General features: G+C 37.6%; 2 protein-coding genes across 4 annotated transcripts in view; both read left to right on the top strand.

Annotated features, from left to right (window-relative positions):
- The window catches only part of LOC135081339 (ankyrin repeat and SAM domain-containing protein 1A-like), a 25,255-nt gene extending 24,490 nt beyond the window's left edge, over positions 1-765 (top strand). The window contains exons 6-7 of the mRNA XM_063976058.1: positions 55-336; positions 516-765. Of these exons, the coding sequence (XP_063832128.1) occupies positions 55-336; positions 516-765 (532 nt within the window). The remainder of the gene's footprint in view (positions 1-54; positions 337-515) is intronic.
- LOC135081098 (uncharacterized) lies at positions 742-21,711 on the top strand. Of its 3 annotated transcripts, none has more exons than XM_063975832.1 (6): positions 742-860; positions 3,227-3,329; positions 6,607-9,217; positions 17,066-17,197; positions 17,605-18,099; positions 18,666-21,711. In XM_063975832.1, exons 1-6 carry the CDS (start codon positions 791-793, stop codon positions 18,732-18,734), a joined length of 3,480 nt encoding a protein of 1,159 aa, XP_063831902.1. In that variant the 5' UTR covers positions 742-790; the 3' UTR covers positions 18,735-21,711. The 3 variants fall into 3 exon arrangements, with proteins under 3 accessions (XP_063831902.1, XP_063831901.1, XP_063831903.1); XM_063975831.1 differs by lacking the exon at positions 742-860 and adding an exon at positions 939-1,053; XM_063975833.1 differs by lacking the exon at positions 742-860 and adding an exon at positions 1,692-2,008.
- Positions 21,712-22,014: the final 303 nt, after the last annotated feature.

Below are 22,014 nucleotides of genomic sequence, written 5' to 3' on the forward strand. Positions count from 1 at the left end.
GGAATGTCTCGCTTTTCTTGTAGAAAGATATTTTAGACCCTCATCTCTTCACAGGGAGGTGGTCCAAGCACTCCTCGCGGCCGGTATAGACCCAAACATTCGCACGCACAACGGGACCCCGCTCCATGAGGCTGCATGCTTCCGTAAGGCCTCAGTGGTCCGCATCCTCTTGGCCAATGGGGCTGACCTGAACGCTACAGACAGAAGAGGGATGACCGTGCACGACCTCCTCGCTGATTATTCCGAAGAGGCCACGAGGAAGGTCAGAAGGGTCATAAGAGGTGAGTGCACCTGCTCCTTACTATTCCCTAAGCTTCCCCAGGCATATGTGCTTCCGTAAGGCCTCAGTGGTCCGCATCCTTTTGGCCAACGGGGCTGACCTGAACGCCACAGACAGAAGAGGGATGACTGTGCACGACCTCCTCGCTGATTACTCCGAAGAGGCCACGAGGAAGGTCAGAAGGGTCATAAGAGGTGAGTGCACCTGCTTCTTACTATTCTCTAAGCTTCCCCAGGCATATGTGCTGCCGTAAGGGCTCAGTGGTCCGCATCCTCTTGGCCAACGGTGCTGACCTGAACGCCACAGACAGAAGAGGAATGACTGTGCAGGACCTCCTCGCTGATTACTCCGAAGAGGCCACGAGGAAGGTCAGAAGGGTCATAAGAGGTGAGTGCATCTGCTCCTTACTATTTCCCAAGCTTTCCCTGGTCTATGTGCTTCCAAAAGGCGTCAATGGTCCGCATCCTCTTGGCCAATGGGGCTGACCTGAACGCTACAGACAGAAGAGGGATGACCGTGCACGACCTCCTCGCCGATTACTCCGAAGAGGCCACGAGGAAGGTCAGAAGGGTCATAAGAGGTGAGTGCACCTGCTTCTTACTATTCCCTAAGCTTCCCCAGGCATATGTGCTGCCGTAAGGGCTCAGTGGTCCGCATCCTCTTGGCCAACGGGGCTGACCTGAACGCTACAGACAGAAGAGGGATGACCGTGCACGACCTTCTGGCTGATTACTCCGAAGAGGCCACGAGGAAGGTCAGAAGGGTCATAAGAGGTGAGTGCATCTGCTTCTTACTATTTCCCAAGCATTCCCTGGTCTATGTGCTTCCAAAAGGCGTCAATGGTCCACATCCTCTTGGCCAATGGGGCAGACCTGAACGCTACAGACAGAAGAGGGATGACCGTGCACGACCTTCTCGCTGATTACTCCGAAGAGGCCACGAGGAAGGTCAGGAGGGTCGTAAGAGGTAAGCGCATCCTCTCGTCACTATCACATAATCTTTCCTTAATCTGTATAAGCTCAATGTCATGGACAGAAAAGGGGTGACTTTAAAAATTGGAAGTAGCCTTTTAATCGGTAAGATTCTCGGAACTTCATAGTCTACTGATGCCTTTCACAAGTTTTATAACAGTATTTTTTATGTCTCTGCTCTGCAACATTGATTGATGACTCGAAACACTTAATAAGTAGGGTCAATTTTGTTTTCTGGTTTTACCAGAGACCAATTAGAAACATTTACGATAATAAACTGATAAATTATCATAAAATATTTACATTTCAATGACCTCACCGACTGTTTACATGTGGTTTTTCTAGCATGACGAATAGTGTATAAAAAGCTAAGTTATCTAACCTTATCAACCAGATAAGCGAATCTGTTATTCGCAGCTGTTTAGTTTGCTCTCACCTTTGTGTTGTGGTGCCCGCATTCACGAAACCGGTTGTACCCGTTTGCGAATTTGGTTGAAATTTCCTATGAATCAGAATATACCTTAGTGTGTTTGGAATACTGTGAAAACCCGACGCGTTTGCGTTGAAAGCATTTTGACTTTGTTTATTTGAAAAATTATAAGCATAGTGACTGTCTACCAGAGTGTACGTATTTTGTTGGTTGTAAAAGTTTTAGTCTACATATTTAACTTGGGAGTTAAAATTGTGTCAGTGTATTGTGACGTGATGGCTAAAATATACCACAAGCTGGTAAACAAGGAAAATGACAAGAATAATGGTAATGTTCATTTTTTGTTGTTAGTTCAATTTGTTAAAGTGATGATTTTAAATCATCATCAATTTCAGGATGTGCAGAAAATTAAATGATGCTGTCGTGTTATAAAAAGAAAAAGTTCTTGTAGAAAATAGTACGTAATTTAAAAGAAAAAGAAGAGTTAAATTCCTGTTATTTTAGTAGACATATAACTCAACAATTCAACATGCGTCACTTGGGACCCGTATTTTAAACAAGGCTAAAGTAGAAAACTACATTTTTTTTTATTTGGTTAAATGTAAATGTTCAGACGTCACTCCTTTCTTCCTACAGGCTTTTGATCGATTTTAATTTTTGTGCCACGTTTCTTAATGATAGATCGCCCGGAGTCCTGCCAGCAGGACTTAAAGTACTTCCGGTAGGACGCAAAATTAAAAGATCACAGTTTCGTAAGTATACATTGTACAAATTTCAAATTTACACGAAAAAATAGAGTGTTTCTCTCTCTTTCACCCAATAGTGCCCAAGATCGAAAAACGCGACTAACCGTTAGTCGGAGCCCGATGGCGCACGAGTATACACGGGGGCAGCGCGTTCGCGCTCGCGCGACACATTTTGATGCGCCGGGCGTGGAGTCGGCAACATTTTGGCGATAATATTATAATGAATGTGAAGTATTCCAGCCTAATCAAACATTTATAATTTATTTCTTGTTTTTGTTTTTAATTTGTAGTGTATTTGTAAGTGATAGGTGTAATTTCTAATACAAAGTGACGTACCAAAGTAATTAATTTAAAGTTCCTTATTATAGTTCCTATTAGTTAAGTTGAAAGAAGATAAACAAGTTTATAATATATTAAGAAAAGTAAAATACTGGTTAAACAAAATGATTCTACGACATGACTTTTTATTTAATAAACACTAACCAAGTGTTTACTACTTCTGGTGAGGATGAGTTCAAATTTGAAGGTCACCGTACTGCTGGAAGGACCAGCAAGCAAACACGTACAAATTGCGTACTGCGGGCAGGACTTGCGATAATCTTCTGGCAGGACGTTTAGAACAAAAGACCAGTCCTTCCAGAAGAGCTTCCAGCAGGACAAAGCACCGGGCGATCTATCATTAACTCATATTTTGAACTTTATTCCCTAGTCTTAAAAACTGCGAATTATGTTGACTGGCTCTGCCCTATTAAAGGTTAAAAGCAGCCTGAATCATTAATTCTAATTCATTTTCATACAGAATTCGAGAACCACTCGAGAATAACCTACGAAAGCGAGGAAGAGTTGCCACCCTTCCCTGTGCAAGACTACAGTCCCACCGGCTACCCGCTGCCCAGCATGGTGTAAGTCTTACCGCTATTGTAATAAGGTTCAGGTTTGAACAAACATGATGTCCTTTTGATCTTGAGAAGTTTAGTGCAATGATTTGAGAACGCATCATTAATGGAAGTGGACATACTATTAAAGCAAAAGGATACACCATGTTTGTTGTAAAGGTCCACTGCAGGTTTAAAGCCGTTATTTAAAACTAAATTATTACAAGTTGTATAGAGCTCGTGTTTTTGCTTTATGAAACTGCAGTGAGCCTTTAACAATGGTATCATTGTAAGGTCAATTGAAATTAATTCCACTGTAATTATCATCTTCAGAAACACGCATTTCACACAATCACAGTGATGATATTTAACTTATTTTTAATCATTTTCAATTTGTTTTATTCTTTTACTGTTAGTACGTGTATTTTTACTTTACGTTTTGTAGTTTAATAATTTCTTATAGCTATCTAATAGGTAACGTAAAAATGCACCTACAATACACTCTATCCATAACAATTCACCCGGGGCATTCGGTAAAACTCACTATTATTTCACCGCTTTTTAAACACTAACAAAACGCCAACATGAAAGGGATGCCCCCTTTGACTTTATTTAAAAATGTTCGTTGAATTGTGAAGATGGCTTAGAGCCACGTCTAAGCGGGCGCGCCGCAAAGGTCTGTAATTACTCTGATACTCAGATCCTCAGTTCTGGGGCCCTAAACATTTGCTTTTAATTGGAGAGCCGTCTCAATTACGACACACGCCGTGTCTCCACCTTTGAACTCCGATTGCTATCTTGAAAATGCTCTTTTCACGTTACGGGATTCATTTTGAGAGCTACAAAAGACACTCGCGACTACGGAATGGACGAAATAAAATGTTAGCGAGCGAGCTAACTGATGGGGACGTAATTAGTGTGCAAATTAATATTACATTATAATATTATGCATGCTGTGGTTATCGTTTGTGTGGGAGCAGTTAGCTAGAGACCTTTGGCTTAATTTTTTATTTGTGTTTAATACTGTATCTCATGTTGATAGCCCAATAAAATAAATAAATAAAATAAATAAATAAATATTATACTTGCGTCCCATGCGGAATTATAATATAATTTTTTATTCAAATTTTTATTTATTTCTATGTTTGTCCACTCAAACTCAAAGTATTTTGAGCTGTGTATCAATTGTTGGTAGACTAAATAAAAGTATAGCCAGACATGTAGAATATAACAAAAAAATACAATCCATTCGTTTAGTAAAATACACCGACAAATTACAGATGAAACGATTTATTGTAATACAAATTGCTCCGCATAAGTTTTCTTGTGGGACAGATGCAAAACAAAACCTTGAATGCGGGAACCTCATTAAAATTTTCCGTACCTTTGATTTTGTCTAGAAAAGTCCAGGCGGGTTGCTTCCATTGCTCGGGATAAAGATTCCCGCGGCTCTGCCCTTTGATGGCGGGCAAAAGGCCCAACGTGAGAGTCCTCGCAAATTATAAATAGTCTCAAGTGATACTGAAGATATCAAACTCTAAAAACAATAATACAGCTTACTTCAACAATCCTACTAATAATTTTCGTGTTAATTTAGATGTAAAATTTAAATTTACAGGTCTAATGAAGTAGTTGACGGTGCTGGTTGTACGCTTAGCTCTAATAATGATGCTTCTTTAACTAACATAAATTTTGGCGATTACAAAAAAGTATCTAACGCAAAACTAGACAGAAATTACTGTACTTTATCACCATCGTTCAAAAATGATGTTTTAGAACAACAAAAAATAATTCGGGACAGGTCATTTACGTTTGGATCTTGCCCAAAATACTATAATAATGTAGATATGATACATGAAGTTAAAGATCCAATTTGTTCTACCCCAGAATATACTAATGTAGAAGGGACACATGAAGTTAACGATCCAAATGGTTATCAGTTGTATGATGATGTTGAGAGTTGCAGCAATCTAGACGTCAAAGAGAGACAAGATGATTTATTGGAGAACGAACAAGATGAGGAATATGTTAATATCCCCAGCATAAAAATTTCCGAGTCCAGCTGTAGCTTAAGTAAAAAACTGAAACCACCGGTGCCACCTAAGCCAACCGTAGCTACACCCCAACAAATGATGGTGGAAGAAATAAAATGTAAGTTCCGATTAAAAGAAAGCTCTTCATTAAATTGCATAGATACACAGTTATCACCCAACAAAAATGAACCGGTTCGGAAATTTTCAGATTCCGTGTCTTTGAATACTACTATCAATCTTCCCGACGATGAGAAAGTAAAAAAAATAAATCCATTCTCTGAAGATATGTATGAGGAAATGGGTAACGTTTCTCCAAAAAAACTTTTACATGACGTATTTGATGATGATAAAGGCAATAAAGTAAAAAATAATAATCCGTGCTTCGAAGAAATGTATGCACCAATGGATCGTGTGCCATCTTTGCCTCCGAAACCTTTTAATATACAAACGCGTGAACAAACAGAGTTCAAATCTGATCTCAATGACGATAAAATGATTCGCAATAGACAAAATAAAGAAAATCCTAGAAAAAAAGGCTTCTCTGAAGTATTTAATAATAAAACGGACAGTTTGTATAGTGAAATGTATGTTTGCATGGATCATTACAAGAGACATAATCGCTTTCGAAGGTCTATACCAAATATTACAAAACCGTGTGCTAGTATTCATCTCAAAGGTGATAGTGGTTGCATGTATGAATCATTAGATTATATTTACCATTACGAACTAAATCCTGAGCTTCAACACAAAACTAACGCACATCCTTTTGTTAAAAAGAAAGAACGGGCTAACTCAATCCCTTGTATTTGCCCTGGATACGATGGATTTTCACCTAAAATTCCTAAACAAGCTAAGAGAAAGGAAGTAGATTCTAGCCAGTTAATTTTTTATAGTTGTGAGGATATCTATGTTCATATCACAAAAGAACGATGTTCTGCCAATAATTCACAAAAAGTTGAAAAACCAGAAACTGACGATGAAATCTTTAAGGGAGGTGTAGTTTTTAGACCCTTTAATGAAGCGGCTCCCGACACACCAACAGATAATAGAAGACAATCTCTCTCCAGGAAACTGACAGTGTTCAAAAAGAAAATTGATCAAGTAAAATTATTATTCACTGACTGGCAAATATAAAAATCTTCCTTCATACTTAATCTTACTTGTGGTGGTGGTGGTATAGTGATTTCATACTAACCCAGCAAATCAATAATTTAGTTTTTTTATTTTTATTTTATGATTTATTCGATTTTGTTGCTTTATGTGTTTTACAGGAAAGCCCCAGAGACCCAAGAAATAACTAACAAAATTAAAAGCTTTGTATCACCATCCTCATCATCTCAACTAACAAAGCATCAATCTCAGAGTTTTGTGAAAAAGCTTGCTTCTAAATGCTTAGGCCTAAAGGCAAAGTTCAACTCTGCCCCTAACATTTCCAATAATTTGACGCAAGAGTTGGAAGACGGTGTTAAATCCAAACATTCCGAACATAAAAGCAGTACAAATACATTATTAATAGGTAATAGTAAGTTTTTTAAAAAACTGTCGAAAAAAGAAGAAACGGGAGAAATTGTTTGTACCGATGAATTCGATACTATATCTCTCGATAGGTTAAGCACACTCAATAGAGATTCGACTGTAAATAGGAGCAATCGTAGTTGCCCTGGTTTTAAGACATCTTTACCTAATATATCTGAAAACAACGAACACAGCGATTCGCAAGAATCTATTGCAGAATCTGTTGTTATGACTGAAATTGACTGTGATAAAAATAAAGACGATACGAATAATATTAATGAAGCTGTGAATTTAAACGCCCACAGCAATGTACTAAAGCCGATCAGTATTGAAAAGAAACGTATTTCAGTTACTTCTAATGATTCCGCAAATTTTGTCAACGAATGCTATGAGGCGTATGAATTTTCAGACAAGGAAGATACAATTCCGAGACCACCACCTAGGCCAAATATGATTGGGCGCAGCACAAACTATGAAAGTACAATTTATGAAAACGTTACTACGTGTTCTCAGATGTCCCGTCCTACGCCTGCTGCCAGAACACATTTGCCTTCAAAAGTACCTTTAGAAGAAGCAGATAATAAAGTATTATATGAAAATATTACTTTACTGAAAGACAGGAAAACTCCTGAACCGCCTAAACGATCTTTATATCCATCTTTGTTGGAAATAGGAAATGAAAGCGTTTCGACTTTGAGTAGGTCGTCTACTTTGTCGACCGATTCATCAATAGATGAAACTATTTTAGAAGACGTCTTGCTGTCACAAAAATCAAAATCATTTAAACATAGTAGACATACTCAGGAATTCATGAGCACAATGAAATCAAACGTTTCAAGGACTTCGTCAAATTCTTCTGATTCTTCTAATGTTACTGAAACAAGTGCTATAGAAAATGTTGACTGCAGTGGTGACTCCAATGATAAAAATATCTATCTATCCATGACGGGTACTATGCCGAATAAAAAGAACTCGACTTCAGAGAATAAGAAAGTTCTTTTCAGGCATAAAACATTCACCAATATTGAAGTAGACAGAAATTCAGTTAAGTTAAAAACGTTACCCTTTTTCAAGGATACTTTGGCTCACTATCATATTAGAGGTACAGGCCATTGTATTTATAGTGGACCTACATTATCTGAGTTTATTTATGTATTTAATAGAGATACTCTCGTTAAAGATGTGCCACCGTTCACTAAAGTACCTAATGATAGAAGAGATAGCTATTTAGAAACAGCAATTTGCTTTTGTAGGCCTAAACCTCCTAAACATCATAACAGTGCTGAAGATTTACTCGATGCTCAGCCCCTTAAAGATAAAGAATCCGTTAGCATCGATATGGAAGCTCTCAAGAAAAGCAAAGAAATGAATTCAACATCATTTCGTTGCTTCTGTGATTCAAATAACTGTGCGTTTCATTCAGATAAACGTGATTCTGGTAATTTGATCGTAAAATTTTCGGCCGTCAAAAAAAGTATATCTACACCAGATATAACTTTACACTATTCTCCTTCTTCGACAGTTCGTAACATTGGTATGATAAAAAACAAATCTGTGCCATCGAATTTAGAAGAACCATATGCAGTTGTAACAGTAGAACACATAGTTGCAAGACAAAAATGTGCTCAGAATAATACTATTGATTCAAGCAGCTCTGACTACGTCCCAATGTCGTCTTCCACTCTTTCATCGAATTCTTCCAGTCGCCCTTATTCTATAAAAGATATAACTGATGTTATTTCATTACAATCAACACTGACAAACTCCAGCCAAACTCGTGCTTCTGATTCTAATATACCTCTACGAAAATCGAGCTCGGAACACTCGGGTCATTGGTCGTTGCAGTCGTGCAATTCGAACGTAACAATTAAATCGGATGCATCATTCGTGACGTGTTTCGAGGAATCGGAAGATGATTCGGACCAGACTATGCGTTCTGACGAAGAAGTATCCGACACCGAAACTGTTAAATCTGAAATAAGTACTGCCAAAAGGCCGTGGGTCCACAGTGATTCCTTTAGGTTTGGTAACAATAAATTAGAAGAGGATCTTTCGACTCTGGTGGAGGAGTCAAAAGATTCGTGCGATTCTAAATTCGAGAGTGGGATAAGCGTGGATGATTCTGATAGTTCTTCGTCGGAGGATGGGGATGATAGTGGTGTTCCGAGGGTCGATACGGATGTGTCGCTTGTCGCTTCGCTTGAGCGGGGGTGCGGGGTGGGCGGGGGTGTTCGCAGCGGGTCGGGGCGGCGGCGCTGGGACGAGGCGGAGGGCACCAGCGAGGGCGATGCGCTGAGCGTCTCAAGCGCAGCTTCAAGCTGTGCGCCGCTCCATTTGGCGCATCATCACGAGTACAGCAAAGTTTCGGTGAGTGATATTACTTAGATTATTTATTTTTTGTATAATAAATTCACGAAATACCTTGTCATTAGTATTTTCATATTAGTAATAATTTGACTAAAGCCACTTTCTTTTCTTGGTTAAATTGATATTTTTAGAAATAAAGTAATTCTCGATTCTCATAGAGGCTGTTGGAGTAAGCTAGGAGACGCAAATTGGTGTTAGTCACTTAATAAGCTATTAGCCTAAAAATTGAACACAGACATAGCTAGGCTCATGAATTTTTGTAATTAATAATGTTTACTATCATATCTTCCAAACTTGCTCCACCAAACAATAATCTGGTCGAAAGAAAATTCAACTACAAAAATATAACATTTATCCAGCTAATCGTCTTTCTTGTTACAAATGGTACAATTTATTGCGCTTTGTCCCTTGTCATTGAACGCGATGTCTAATTAGTGTGGGAGAAATATTTGTATTCGAGTCAATTAACACTACTTAAAGATTAGTTCTGTTGCAACACCATACAGAAGTCATTTTTATTACTGCATTGTTGCTTTTATAACAACAGCAAAACGTGGAACCTAATCCTTTAACTATTAAAGACCGTCCTCGTACTTGCAGCATTTGGAAATTCCACTTTGGATTATCGACAGAATTACACTGTATTTTCCTAGCTTGTGGTTTATGTAAATGTTGCCGCATGCATGATAGTTCAAAATGAACCAATTAATCAATATTATAGGTAATCGATATTGGTTACCTACCTAGCCAATCATAATCGATTGTCCTAAAAAAGATCCATATTGTCGATCGACTATCTAAAAATCTTTTACTGGTCGATTATTTGACACCTCTAGTTTCTGTATTTAAACTAGAATGACTCTACCTATACAAATAGGTCTTGCACAAAGTGACTTGTTGCTCGCGTGTGGCGTGTCAAACGTCACGCGATGTGCCGTGACACGGTGACATCGCTATCGTCACGTTCGCTGACACGCTTCGCGACAGACATTACTTTCCGTGTCGAACAATGTACAGACAGACATCAAGGTAAATACTGTGACATCTATTCAGTTGTAATAGAGTGCTATTTTACAACGAATGTCATAGGTTGATGTGCTGTTGCTGTACATTAACGTAATGCATTATGAAAATGCTTTGCGGTCGTTTTGGTAATGTAAAATAGGCTTTCAAGGATATCGTTTGCATAATATTCATAATGTTTAGTTGGCGATTTGATATAATTTTAATATCAACTAGTTGTCCTCACTAAACTTACTTTTCGCAATTAATTTCCACGAAGACAGGCGAGTGTTTCACTTGCACATTTTCCGAAATTAAACCATAATGTCTACTCTTTTGTAAACCGTAGCAAATGTATAAAAGGAAATAGTTTTGTTCTAAATTAATTAAGATAGCTATGAAGATACAAATAAGTAGCTTTGATCCTTCATAGTTAATTAAAAGTGTGACAAACTCCAATAAAAAGCAGGCTACAATCGTGAGTGTTTTACGTCACACCACATGTCTCTATATTTCAGTTTATTGATCTTTAATTCATTATTGTTAAGGTCTAAAATTGAGTGCAAACATATTTTTTTGCTGAAATTGCATTGACTGACTCTTAAGCTGACATCAATTTCTTCGTAACATTGTGATTGTTATGCATATTGCAATAAGCATTATGCATAAGGTCAATTTTATGACTGATAAAAAAAAGCCTTTCTGTTATGATATGAGGTTGAAATAATCGAAGACAGTTTAAAATCTTATTGGTTTAGAACAGATAAAGTACTCGTTGTTAGACTGAGAATGAAAAAAAAACTCATTGCTTTGTTTTACTACCTAAACGCTATTTCAGCCATAAAATGACTGTGGACATAATATTATGGATAATCCATCAACCAAAACTTTCACGACATGCGTGATTTCAGATTTGCGTGTACGCAATTAGCACTAAACACAATAAATTATGTGGCCTTGACTCGGAAATCCACAATTTTTTTGGGATACATTTGGACTTCAAATGGAGCAGTATACGTACCACGTGGTATGCGCGTATACTTGCCGAAGCATCGCCCAGTCGGTTCGGCGCGTATGAGATCGACGCATGCGTTTCTTGACGACTATAGTTCCATTATAGATCTCTTTTGTCAATCGAAATACGTGACGTGATTGTGAGTTAGACTAATAGAAAATTATAGGAGCTTAATTTTTTAAACAGTCGATCTCAGTTGTATTTGTTAGGTAAAAATATAGGGATAAGTGAAGTGAATGTGAGGTGAAATGATTTAGGTTAGATTTTGTGTGATTGGAAAATGTGTGTTTTTCCATAGTGCACTAGTGTGAGTGTAGTACAGTGACGTGAAGGATGATATTCTCGTAATCTATGTAAGTTTATCAGATTGAATGCACTAATTTATTAGAGTTAGTTATGTAAACATATTTATTACAGAAACATCTTGTAGAACCATACATGTAAGACATTTCTTAATTGTTGTTGATAGAGTAAATCACATTCAAACTACCTTTAGTTTCAGTTTCATGACATAAAGCTTTTGAATTCTGTAGCCATTTAAACATGTCACGGACATACAAAAGTGATATAAATACAAAAGTGTCATGTCAAGGGCCCAATAACCTAATTCGTAAAGTTTCGTAATTTCCCTAGGCGGCCACACGTTGGACAATCGTCTACAAAAACAAGCCAACAGAAATGACAGGTTATTTTTATTCAAACTTCCCTGGAAGAAATGCAACTTTGAATGAACATGGGAAACATAAGGAAATAAAGTCTCTGAAGCAGAAGACAAAGTTTTGAAATGTCCACGTATTTTTCCCCGCCGGAAAAGTTGTAACTTTTGGCATAAATATCGCGTTAGATAAACAATGTGACATATACGTCGCTTTTCGCTTGGTATCGAAATTGATTGTGATATGCTTTCTTACGCAATCCATCAGGAATGTCATTCAATTGTCTATAAACTGAGTGGCTAAATTATTAATTATCCACTCTTGATTGTAACTGGTCATAATTGGTATGAAACAAGCATATAACTTGTTGGTCACAACGTGGATCCTTGTAGTACTCCTTACGGAATCGTCAATTGTCTCCTTCCTACAGAAACGTATAATGACGTACGTAATGAAAGCGAAATGGAGCAATATTTACGGACGTAAATAAAGTTCAAAGCAGGAAATAATTAGTGGGTAAGGAAGCCCCGTTCTAGATGTGTTATGAGATCGTTTGCTCTTCCTAAGCCATTGCGAATGGTTGTGACCACGGAAATAGCTGGCGAACTGTGTTTGGCGATCGGCCAGTGAGTATTCGCGTAAAACGGCCGTTTAGCGGGCTTCTGGTGGGCGGGCCGTTCGACTGGCCTACTAGTTTTCAAGCAGAATTTCCACCGATGTATTTGATGGCGTCACACTCTCTTTCGGTTTTCACGGACATGTTGCTTCATTGGATAGTTTGTCCGAATTTGTTTTGGTATCTTTGCCAGTATCTGTTTACATGAATGAGCAAATATTTGTTTCCTCTTTAATAAAATTAAACTAACTAAAATTAGGTTACTTTCGTCCATCTCACTTGATGAAAATATTTCGTGCACCACTCTTACTCATATTTTACTGACGATAAGCTTACACATGGTAAATATACCCATGGACATACATAATCAGGCGAATATTGCGACAGGCGGACATCTGGCCGACGGCAGATGCCCTGCGAACGATAAAGCATAGACAAAACTTCATTCATGTGAAATCTGAATAAAAGAAATTAAAAGCTGAAATGAATAAACATTGTAGAGATATTTCTATGGGATTAGATAACTGTGTATGACATGATTCATCGTGATAAGAGTATGATAAGTCTTATCAAGATAAATTATGTCATAAATAAGTGTATGAGCAACCTTTGACGTGCCTGTGTAGCAGACAAATTATCTCAATGATGTACTTCTTTTTTGCGGGATCCAGTAATGCAGGAATCCGAAAAATTGTTTGAAATTAGAATTACAAATGCAAACGGATCTGTCTTTGCGAGACATTGCAAACGGGGTGTTCATGTGAACGCTAATATTAAAACACGTCTACTACTAAACGGGATGCCTCCGTGGAATCAAGTCCTTATGTTGGCTATTTTGAGATACTTCTATGGTTAATTTACTGAAAATTCCCAATACAAATGTTGCGCATACGCTTATTGAAACGGTCGATTTCGGAAATATGTGGGTCAAAAGGGCTCGCTGAAAGCAACCTATAATGGCGTAATGGATCGTGCACTGGGTTTAATTTATTTTAGTTAATATGAAAACATTGTTGATCTATACGAAATCGCTCCTTTTAACTGGTGATGAAAATTATGTTAATAAATTATCTTGGAAATCTTAGGTGACACTAGGTTTATTAGAAAGAAATAAGCTCTTGTCAGGAATATCAAAAATCCAGTCAATATAAATGTAATTTGTTAGAATCTGGGAACAATGCCAATTGATCTATAACACTTTAGATTAATTCTTATTAGAATCGGTTCTCCAAATAGAATCCCATTAATCATTTTAATTGTTTGTATAAACATCACTGAACATTCCATCAATTACGTCAATTCAGCTCAAAGACAGTCTATATTTACCAGTTTGGATTTAATAAACCCGATCGGTCACAGTCAATCTAATGCCACCATCGCTGGTACAAATGCCGGCATACGAAGCTTAACATGTGTTCCTTATGTTTGTTATGATAGGTGCGATTTTGCAACAAAAAACTATAGTTTGATGTGCTATCGACTTATGCCAGTACAGTGACAAACCGTTTTAACCACGTTGGCGCCATTTTAATGCGCTGTCAGCAGCGTGACGTCTGCGCGCACGCATCTGTCCCTTTGATGTGCTACAGATATTAAATAAACATAATTAGTCTTATTGTTTGAAGAATAAAGTCGAAAGCAAAAAGTGTTGCACATGCAAACTTTGTTCTTTTCGATACGATAATAAAATGCTGATTTTATTACTTTGAATAAAATCGTGGGATAACTAAATGTAGAGCTGCCGATAATTTTCCGCTTTGATCTGGAAACGTAGGAAGAAAAATCTGAATTGAATTTACAGTGACTTTACTTGCCGTGACTTTAATCTTGTGTTTACAAGATTATTCTTTGGTAGGTGATCAAACAAAAAAGGTTGATTCTACTACTTAAATAAATAAACAAATACTGATGCATTAGGTTTGACCATACAGTTTTTGTATGAAGTAAAAAATATGCCAAGTCGTGAGCGAGTAAGCTAATGTTATCCAACATAAAAATGCCTTCCCAAGAGTAAACAAATAAAGGCAAACAGTAATGTACTCATACCGTTTCTAAACCAAACGTACTCTAGGAATTTGCGTGTTCATCCAACTGCCCTTTTAAAACACTTTGCCCGACATCAAAAATGTAAACTGGGCCGTGTAGACAGCAGGGTAAACACAGATGCCCCGGTATCAGCACTCGGGTGTTTGCAGAGTGCCACGGAAGTGTACGCACTACGCACTTGTTGGTGAAGATCAATGCGCTTCCTTGCATAGTCCTAATGAAACATCCGCTGGTGTTGCTGATTTCTCGTTTGATTTGATTTGATTTTACTGCAGTTTGAATTCCAATTTCGAAGCGAAGATCTGGTTCGCGAGAAATTTCTTGCTTCTTATATTGGGCGCTTATCTGTGATTATCGATTGGGGAGGATAATTTGAAAAAGAAAAACAATAACAAATTGTTCAATCTATGATTTCTAACATAGTAATAGAGAGTTAGTTACAATAGGTAAATTAAACTACTAAGTATTGGGTCGATTATAAAAATAATGTTTGGTCTTGAATGTCCTGCAACTTTTTATTCCGGATCCGGGCTAAGAGAGACATTATTGTATGTAAACTTTAGCGTTCATTAAAATGTAAAGCAGTCACTAACACTATACTCTATAACCGTATTTGCAATTGGCGGAGAATGTCCTCTATCCAGCCAATTTCCATCATAAAAGCCCATTAACCGCTGTAGAAAATTGTCCATTCAGTGACCGGCTGCGAGCAATTTGCCCCTCATCCGCGGCCCAGTATTAGATCACTTGGGCCAGTTGGGCTAGCTTTGGGTCCAAGTTTGAAGCGAAAAACTGTTGATAAAATATGTGAATCACGTCATCAGCCCACGCCAGTACCTCTAGCATGAACAACTCGTCAACAGTCTTCGAATCGTTTGCGTATTCGTAAAATTCGATACCACTCAACCTTCGAATTAAACGATAACGTGACAATTTTGATTCTCAAAATAAGTTTCGTGCAACCATTTCTCATACTAAGTTCACTTTACGACACGTTTACAAGGGCGCTGTTGTAGTTTTTGTACTAAATCTTTTGATGGCGATTCGAATACGCAAACGATTTGAACTCGAAAGTTTTTCGTGCTAGCCGTACTGTACACTGTTGGACTGAGTCCGATTCAACAAAGGTATATGAATTTACTCCGTATTGCAAGAACTCTATGGAAAATATATTTTTAAAAAGTTTTTGACTTTCCAATGCAGTGGCAAGTGTGGCAACTCTCACGCTTCCGTATGTCTAGCAAAAGTAAATGCAATATTATAATAACGCTCTCTTCTTTGAAAAAGATATCGATCAGTATGTACTTTTGCTAGCCTTGTCCAGAGATTTTCTATTTCTTTATTAGTTTACTCAAGAGCTTAGAACGTTTCTGCCATGACTTGGACCATACATCAGAGTTATCCTCGTCTTCATTCAAATTCCCTATTACTCAATTGCGGACACTTATCTTGCTTCTCGATGACAATGAGATGAGCTAAAAATGGATGTTTGTTGGAATCATACATTGTTCCTTAACTTTGTTATCTGGACTTATACGGTTTAATATATTCTCAGTATAATGGGATTTAAAGCCCGTGAAGTTCGTACTTGTTGAAGTTTCGGGAATCCCCTGGCTTGGATCAACTACACAAGTTCTGTCCAGAGTTCAAACAAAAAAATAACAAGGTACTCACTAACTTGATAAAATTGACAGACGAAACGGCGGAAGTGGCCTTAGTATCGATATCGATTTCTCGCAATTATCGTTTAAAACATTCTATGAAACGTACACAGGATATCCCATAATTTTCTTAAATTACCTAGAAAAGTGGAAACCTGAAATCATTTCCTATCTCATTACAATTATAATCTAAAAACTATATTGAGGGAAATGAAACCTACTTAAATTCATAGACTGTGGTTTCCTATAAACGCTGTAGGCCTCGTCACAATGCTTACTATAGAAATGTACTGTTGTGGTCTCCTACAGACATTGACGTCGGCGTATGGACACAATGGACATCGATAGGAACGTTTGACGTTAACGTACGCCGCGTATAGAGTTTAAGGCTGGTTTTAGAGTCACGCTGACGCACGCTGACCGTCAACGCTGACAGCCGAAATGTATGAAGCGTCGGCGCCGAGCGATCAGCGTCACTCAGGAACGTTCCCGTCAATTACATACTATTGATCTGTCAGCGCCGACGATCAGCGAACGGTCAGCGCGATTCTAAAACCAGCCTAACACAAGACCTTAAGCAAGATTTTAGACTAGCAATAAAACTTGCAAAAGTTGATTACCGCAAGCTGTTTATTCAATGTTTAAATAGCTGTGGCAAGCCAACTTCTGCAAGATTTACACATTGGTGACAGCTAGTGGAAATTAAGTTCTGCAAATTTTATTGCTAGTCTAAACCTCGCTTTAGATATCAACCCTTCCCTTAGAAGCTAAGTTTGATATAGAAATAGTCTTCTTTAAAAAAATATGTTTATATGTAACATTGTATTAACCTATTGTGTTCTTTGTCCACAGCCCACGCCTCCCAAAAAGCCCCCCCGTCGGAATCTGTCGGTGTCCCCAACCCATGCCAACTCCCCATCCTCTGGGTACAGCTATGAGCTGAGGCCCCACGCGAGGAGTCAGGACGACTTGGATGATATACAGGTAAATACACCAAAAACCATCAGCAAAATTAATGCCATTTTCGTGCTACCATCAATAACGATGACATTCAAATGCAAGTGAGGAGCTGAGCTAAGAAACAAAAAAGAACAGCTTTTCTTCCACCTACTCTTACCATGTCTTTTTCCTAAGGTTCCTTAGTTCATTTTGATCTTTGCCAGTTTGCACACACGTGGTTAGCTAATGAAAGTTATTAAACAGAGTTTTTTTTATAGAGGTGTCTATTGTAGACAGTTAGACACCATACTTTCTGCTTTAGTTTTTCAAAGATAAAGGATCATTTAACTGTTGGAAATACAAAGATGGTGAATATCCTGTTGGAAGATCTATATTATCTCAAGATGACAATGACGCTTGCGAAAATCACAAAACCTTTACTATTGTTGCAGGGTGCTAAACACTACCTCAAACACGGCCGATCTGTCGACCAATACGTCGACGGCAAGCTATCCTACTCGGAATACGAGGACAACCACAACTCCCCCCGAATCGCCCCAGTCCCCAATCCTCGCCCTAGCCTAAAGAACCGTTCCCAACCCGTCGCCATCACGGCCATGTACGAAAATGTCGTCATAAAAGAACAGAATCCTCGCCGAAAACTCAGAAGGAACAACTTCGGACCCCAATACGAAAACTACGAGCCGAGAATGAACGACAATAGAGTCAAAAAGTACTCGAACCAAGAGAAGTCTTCCTTAGAGAGCCTATTGGACGATCAGTCGATGAACAGTCCGAGCGATTGTGAGAGGTATTACGTTGGACCGAGGGTCGAGGTTCCGTTGTCTCCGTCGCATTATGAGCAGCCGCCGACGCCTGATCATCCGCCGCCTTCTGCGAAGCAGGCGGAGAATAGCATACATGAGAGGATCAGGCCTTTGAGTCAGGTTAGTCCTGATAATTGATGTTGTAAACGCTACCTATATAAATTCACACGCTAGTCATGTTGTACTGCATGGCACAGTTTTATGCTTACCACCCAAGTATCAAGATTGTTCCATCATATTTTTGAGAATTTTATTTCCATTTGAAATATAACATCCGTCATCATCTACACGTAGTCAATATGACACACATAGGCAAGAACTGTACCAATTAAAACCTGTAACGCACGCAGTAGTAGACGCGCATGTAAACTTAATAAAATGTACCTCACTTCGTTTATAATTTTCAAAACATGTCACTAACAAGCACCATAATTTTAAAATGTATACTTAGAGTATTACTACTTACATGTATATATTTTATTTTATACTTTTATTTAATGTTCAATGTATTTGTATCTAGCTAACACCATCAATTTTTACTTATTATCACAACATTTTACCTTAATCTTATGTATTTGCATGTATTGTGTTAGATCAAAATTAACCATTATTCATCTAGGCAATTGAACTTACTTTTTAATTATTTTAATTTGATTTTGTTTTTATATTGTTTTCAAACATTTCAGCTTATAATGGAGGTTGTAGAAGAGATAAGAATTAGAAAGAAATCGCAGGGTGACATAGTAAATAGTTGATGTAAATATTATTATGTACAAAACATGCCTTTAAACGTAGTATAGTAGTTGTAGTGTTTATAAATAAACAAGTGTGCGTCGCCTTTGATATTTATCTTTCATTTTTCAAGTAAAACATAAATTGCATAAATATTGTCAAAGGCCACGCCCCCTTGATTTGTTATTATGTACTTTAACACGTTGACCGTTGACAGCTGCTGTCAAGACTTTTCCTACAAGTCCCTGAAAGTTTGACAGCAAATGTGAATGGTCACGTCATTATTTACTGAACATTGAGTTGTCTGCAAAACAAAAAGAGAATTGTTACTTTCAGTACGATTTAGCTTATTATTGTCTAGTTAAACTGGTCACATAGTTCAGAAAATACGAAAAGATATTAAATATACGCAAGTTACATAATTATTCTTTTGAACAAATTGGCAAGAGTAGGGTGAAAATTATAAGTACAGCTGTATTGTACAAGAATATGTTAACCTACAAAAAGATGTGCTCAAGTGAACTTGAAATAAAAACTAAAATTCAATATTTATGATTTTGTGGGTTGGCACACTATTGCATAAATCAGCTGAACTGATTTCATTGTATCAATACCACCCTTCTATATGAGGGGACAGAAAACATGTGTCTATGAATTGAGACCTTATTGATATGGAAATAGAGACTATGTTAATTTGAAGTTCGTTATTTTCATTCAATTCGTGCCAAATTGTTACAAACCAAAATAAGCTACAGCGATGCCACTTTTCCATACTTGCGCGATAAGTTGAAATTCACATCTCCTGCACTTCCCTGTATTGTACAGACAACAGTACATCTAGCTCAACACTGGCATCTTATACATTGTAACAAGTGCTATTTTACGACAAAAATAGTCTGGTGTCCTGTCGACTGTACAGTCAGCGTCAAATAGTTCATGACATCCAAAGTTCGCAAAAATATGTCAACGCAACCTCATTCCAATTGTAACAAAGACGTGTTGCGAACTTTTTGGCTACGTTGGGTGTGACGAACTATTACTATACATACACTCGTAGGATGTAGGCAGTGCTACTTTGGCCCTCGTATCAACTTATCGCGCATAGGTATAAATCGTGTTATCCACGAAGACGCGCCCCACCATTCAATAATGTTAGTTTGATGAGTGTTATCGTTACACGCTAAATTATCCATGAGTGCATACGCACACTACAATAATTGCGCTCAGATTACTCGGATCAAACTCCCCGCACCCCGCGCTTCCCTCGACCAAAAATGGTGGGGCGTGTCTTCGTGAATGGAACGATCTATAGTAGGAGTAGTCCTTAAAAAAGTCTATAAAATCATGGAAAATTGTCTATTCTGTTTTATTTCGCAGGCAACTCTTTGTTTCAGCTTATAAAGCTTAACTAGTCTTAGTTAGAATAAGTTTATGCTAATGGTGCTGTAGAATTTATCCTTTAAGTTTAACCTGAAAATGTATCTGTGTTGTCTTATAATAAGCTCGAGTATTTCAGTAGGTGCTATTTATTGTAGATACGTTAAGCCTTTAACGGACAGAGCAAGTATATTTTTAATCATCTTTGAACCTTAATGTAATGCAATATGGTTCAAAATATTACAACAGTTGCTACTGACTTGTAAAGGGTTAACGGTTTATCAAGGTTTATAACTAGGCCAAATTAAATATGGCCTTTATATGAGAGGCCTTTTGTGAAAAAAAGTATTTAAATTATCGTAAGATTTATGAATTAGTTTTAATGCGTCTATATTGTTACCTATAAAATATTATCCGTTTAAATGCATTTATAGTTCCAAAATACTGGACTGTCCTGTCGATGACATTGACAGTGGGGCGCCACCGTCAATACCCGATCGCTGGTTTAGATTTTTGCCGTGTTGGAGACCTTAAAGTTGAACGATGGTAGCGCCCCCCTGTCATTGAGTTTGGTGGGACAGTTCAGCGTGGGTCATCTATATCTACAATTTTCAAATTGCAGTATATCAAGAACATTTTACAGCATTTAAGTTTTTGTCTTGAAATATTAGGGCAAATTCAAATTACACGTTTTGAGTAGAACGTCAGTCGTGCGTTTGCGAGACCGCACACTACATGGTGAGTGGATGAGGTATGATGGGAGCGGCACGGGATGGTGTTTTTGAGACGTCAAACGTCAGCAAGACTTCTTCTTCTTTTTTTATGGCAACGGCTTGGTTTTGAGAACCATGATTTCGCCAATGTCACGTAAACAGTTTTGACAAAGTAACAGGGTTTACAAAAAACAAAAATATTTAACGTTCAGATGTCTTTCAGATTTGTATGCTCTGTCACGTCATAATATTATTATGTCAATGTCACCCCTCCGGTGCCGCTACCATATCTCAGGCACAGACTAAGAAGCGACAGACGTACATATCTGTTGGTTTGACACTTTTATTTCAATACAGTTGTCATGTGCGGTCTTGCAAATGTCTGTCTCAAAACGTCTGATTTGGAGCTCTTATTCTGTAGGCTTATTTTACACTACAGAGGGCATCAAACGCGCTCACTAGTGTGTGTGTAAAAATGACATTAAATGTATGACGGATTGTACAGCGCCCCTAGCGGGAAACGATCAAAAACTAAAATTTTCATACATTTTTTAAACGTGCTCGCGTTTGATGTAAACTCACACTCGGCCCTTAGCTGTATAAGTTATAGCTAGTTAAGTGTTTACCGACATGACAGTATAGCTCCTAAAGTTAATTGGTATTGTGAAAAGTATTAATTAAGTTTTAAAGGATACACATTGATGTTTACGTAAATATAATTCCATGTATACTTACTTCTTGGTAGAAAATATTTAAAGACATGATTAGACTGAAATTTTACGAAAATGCTATTGGCTGTATGAAATTCCCATTAATTTTGTATATTGTTTTAATTTTAGTTGTTTTAAGTTACTTCACATTTATTTGCGATTTTATTTTGTTTGTAAGGGAATAAACTACTTACGACGTATTTTTGGTTTTATTTTTTCTTTTTATGATTGTAGATTCGCACACCAAGAAAGAGTGGTACAACCGAAAACATTTTTTTTACAGGAACAGAAAGTAAACGTAGTTTTTGACCAGTGTTTCCAGTCGTGTCTTGACACTATTAACATTTTTTTATTGAATAACTTGTAAAATTTAATTCTACAATTTCCGAAAAATCAATTAAAAGTAACCTTTTCATTAGTGTAACCTAAAGGTAACCAATGCAGTTCAAAAATCACCTAAAAGGTTACAAAAGTAACCTTCTGGCAACACTGTTTTTGACGCA

The sequence above is a fragment of the Ostrinia nubilalis genome, chromosome 19 (genome assembly GCF_963855985.1).
Source record: "Ostrinia nubilalis chromosome 19, ilOstNubi1.1, whole genome shotgun sequence".
NCBI lineage: Eukaryota > Metazoa > Arthropoda > Insecta > Lepidoptera > Crambidae > Ostrinia > Ostrinia nubilalis.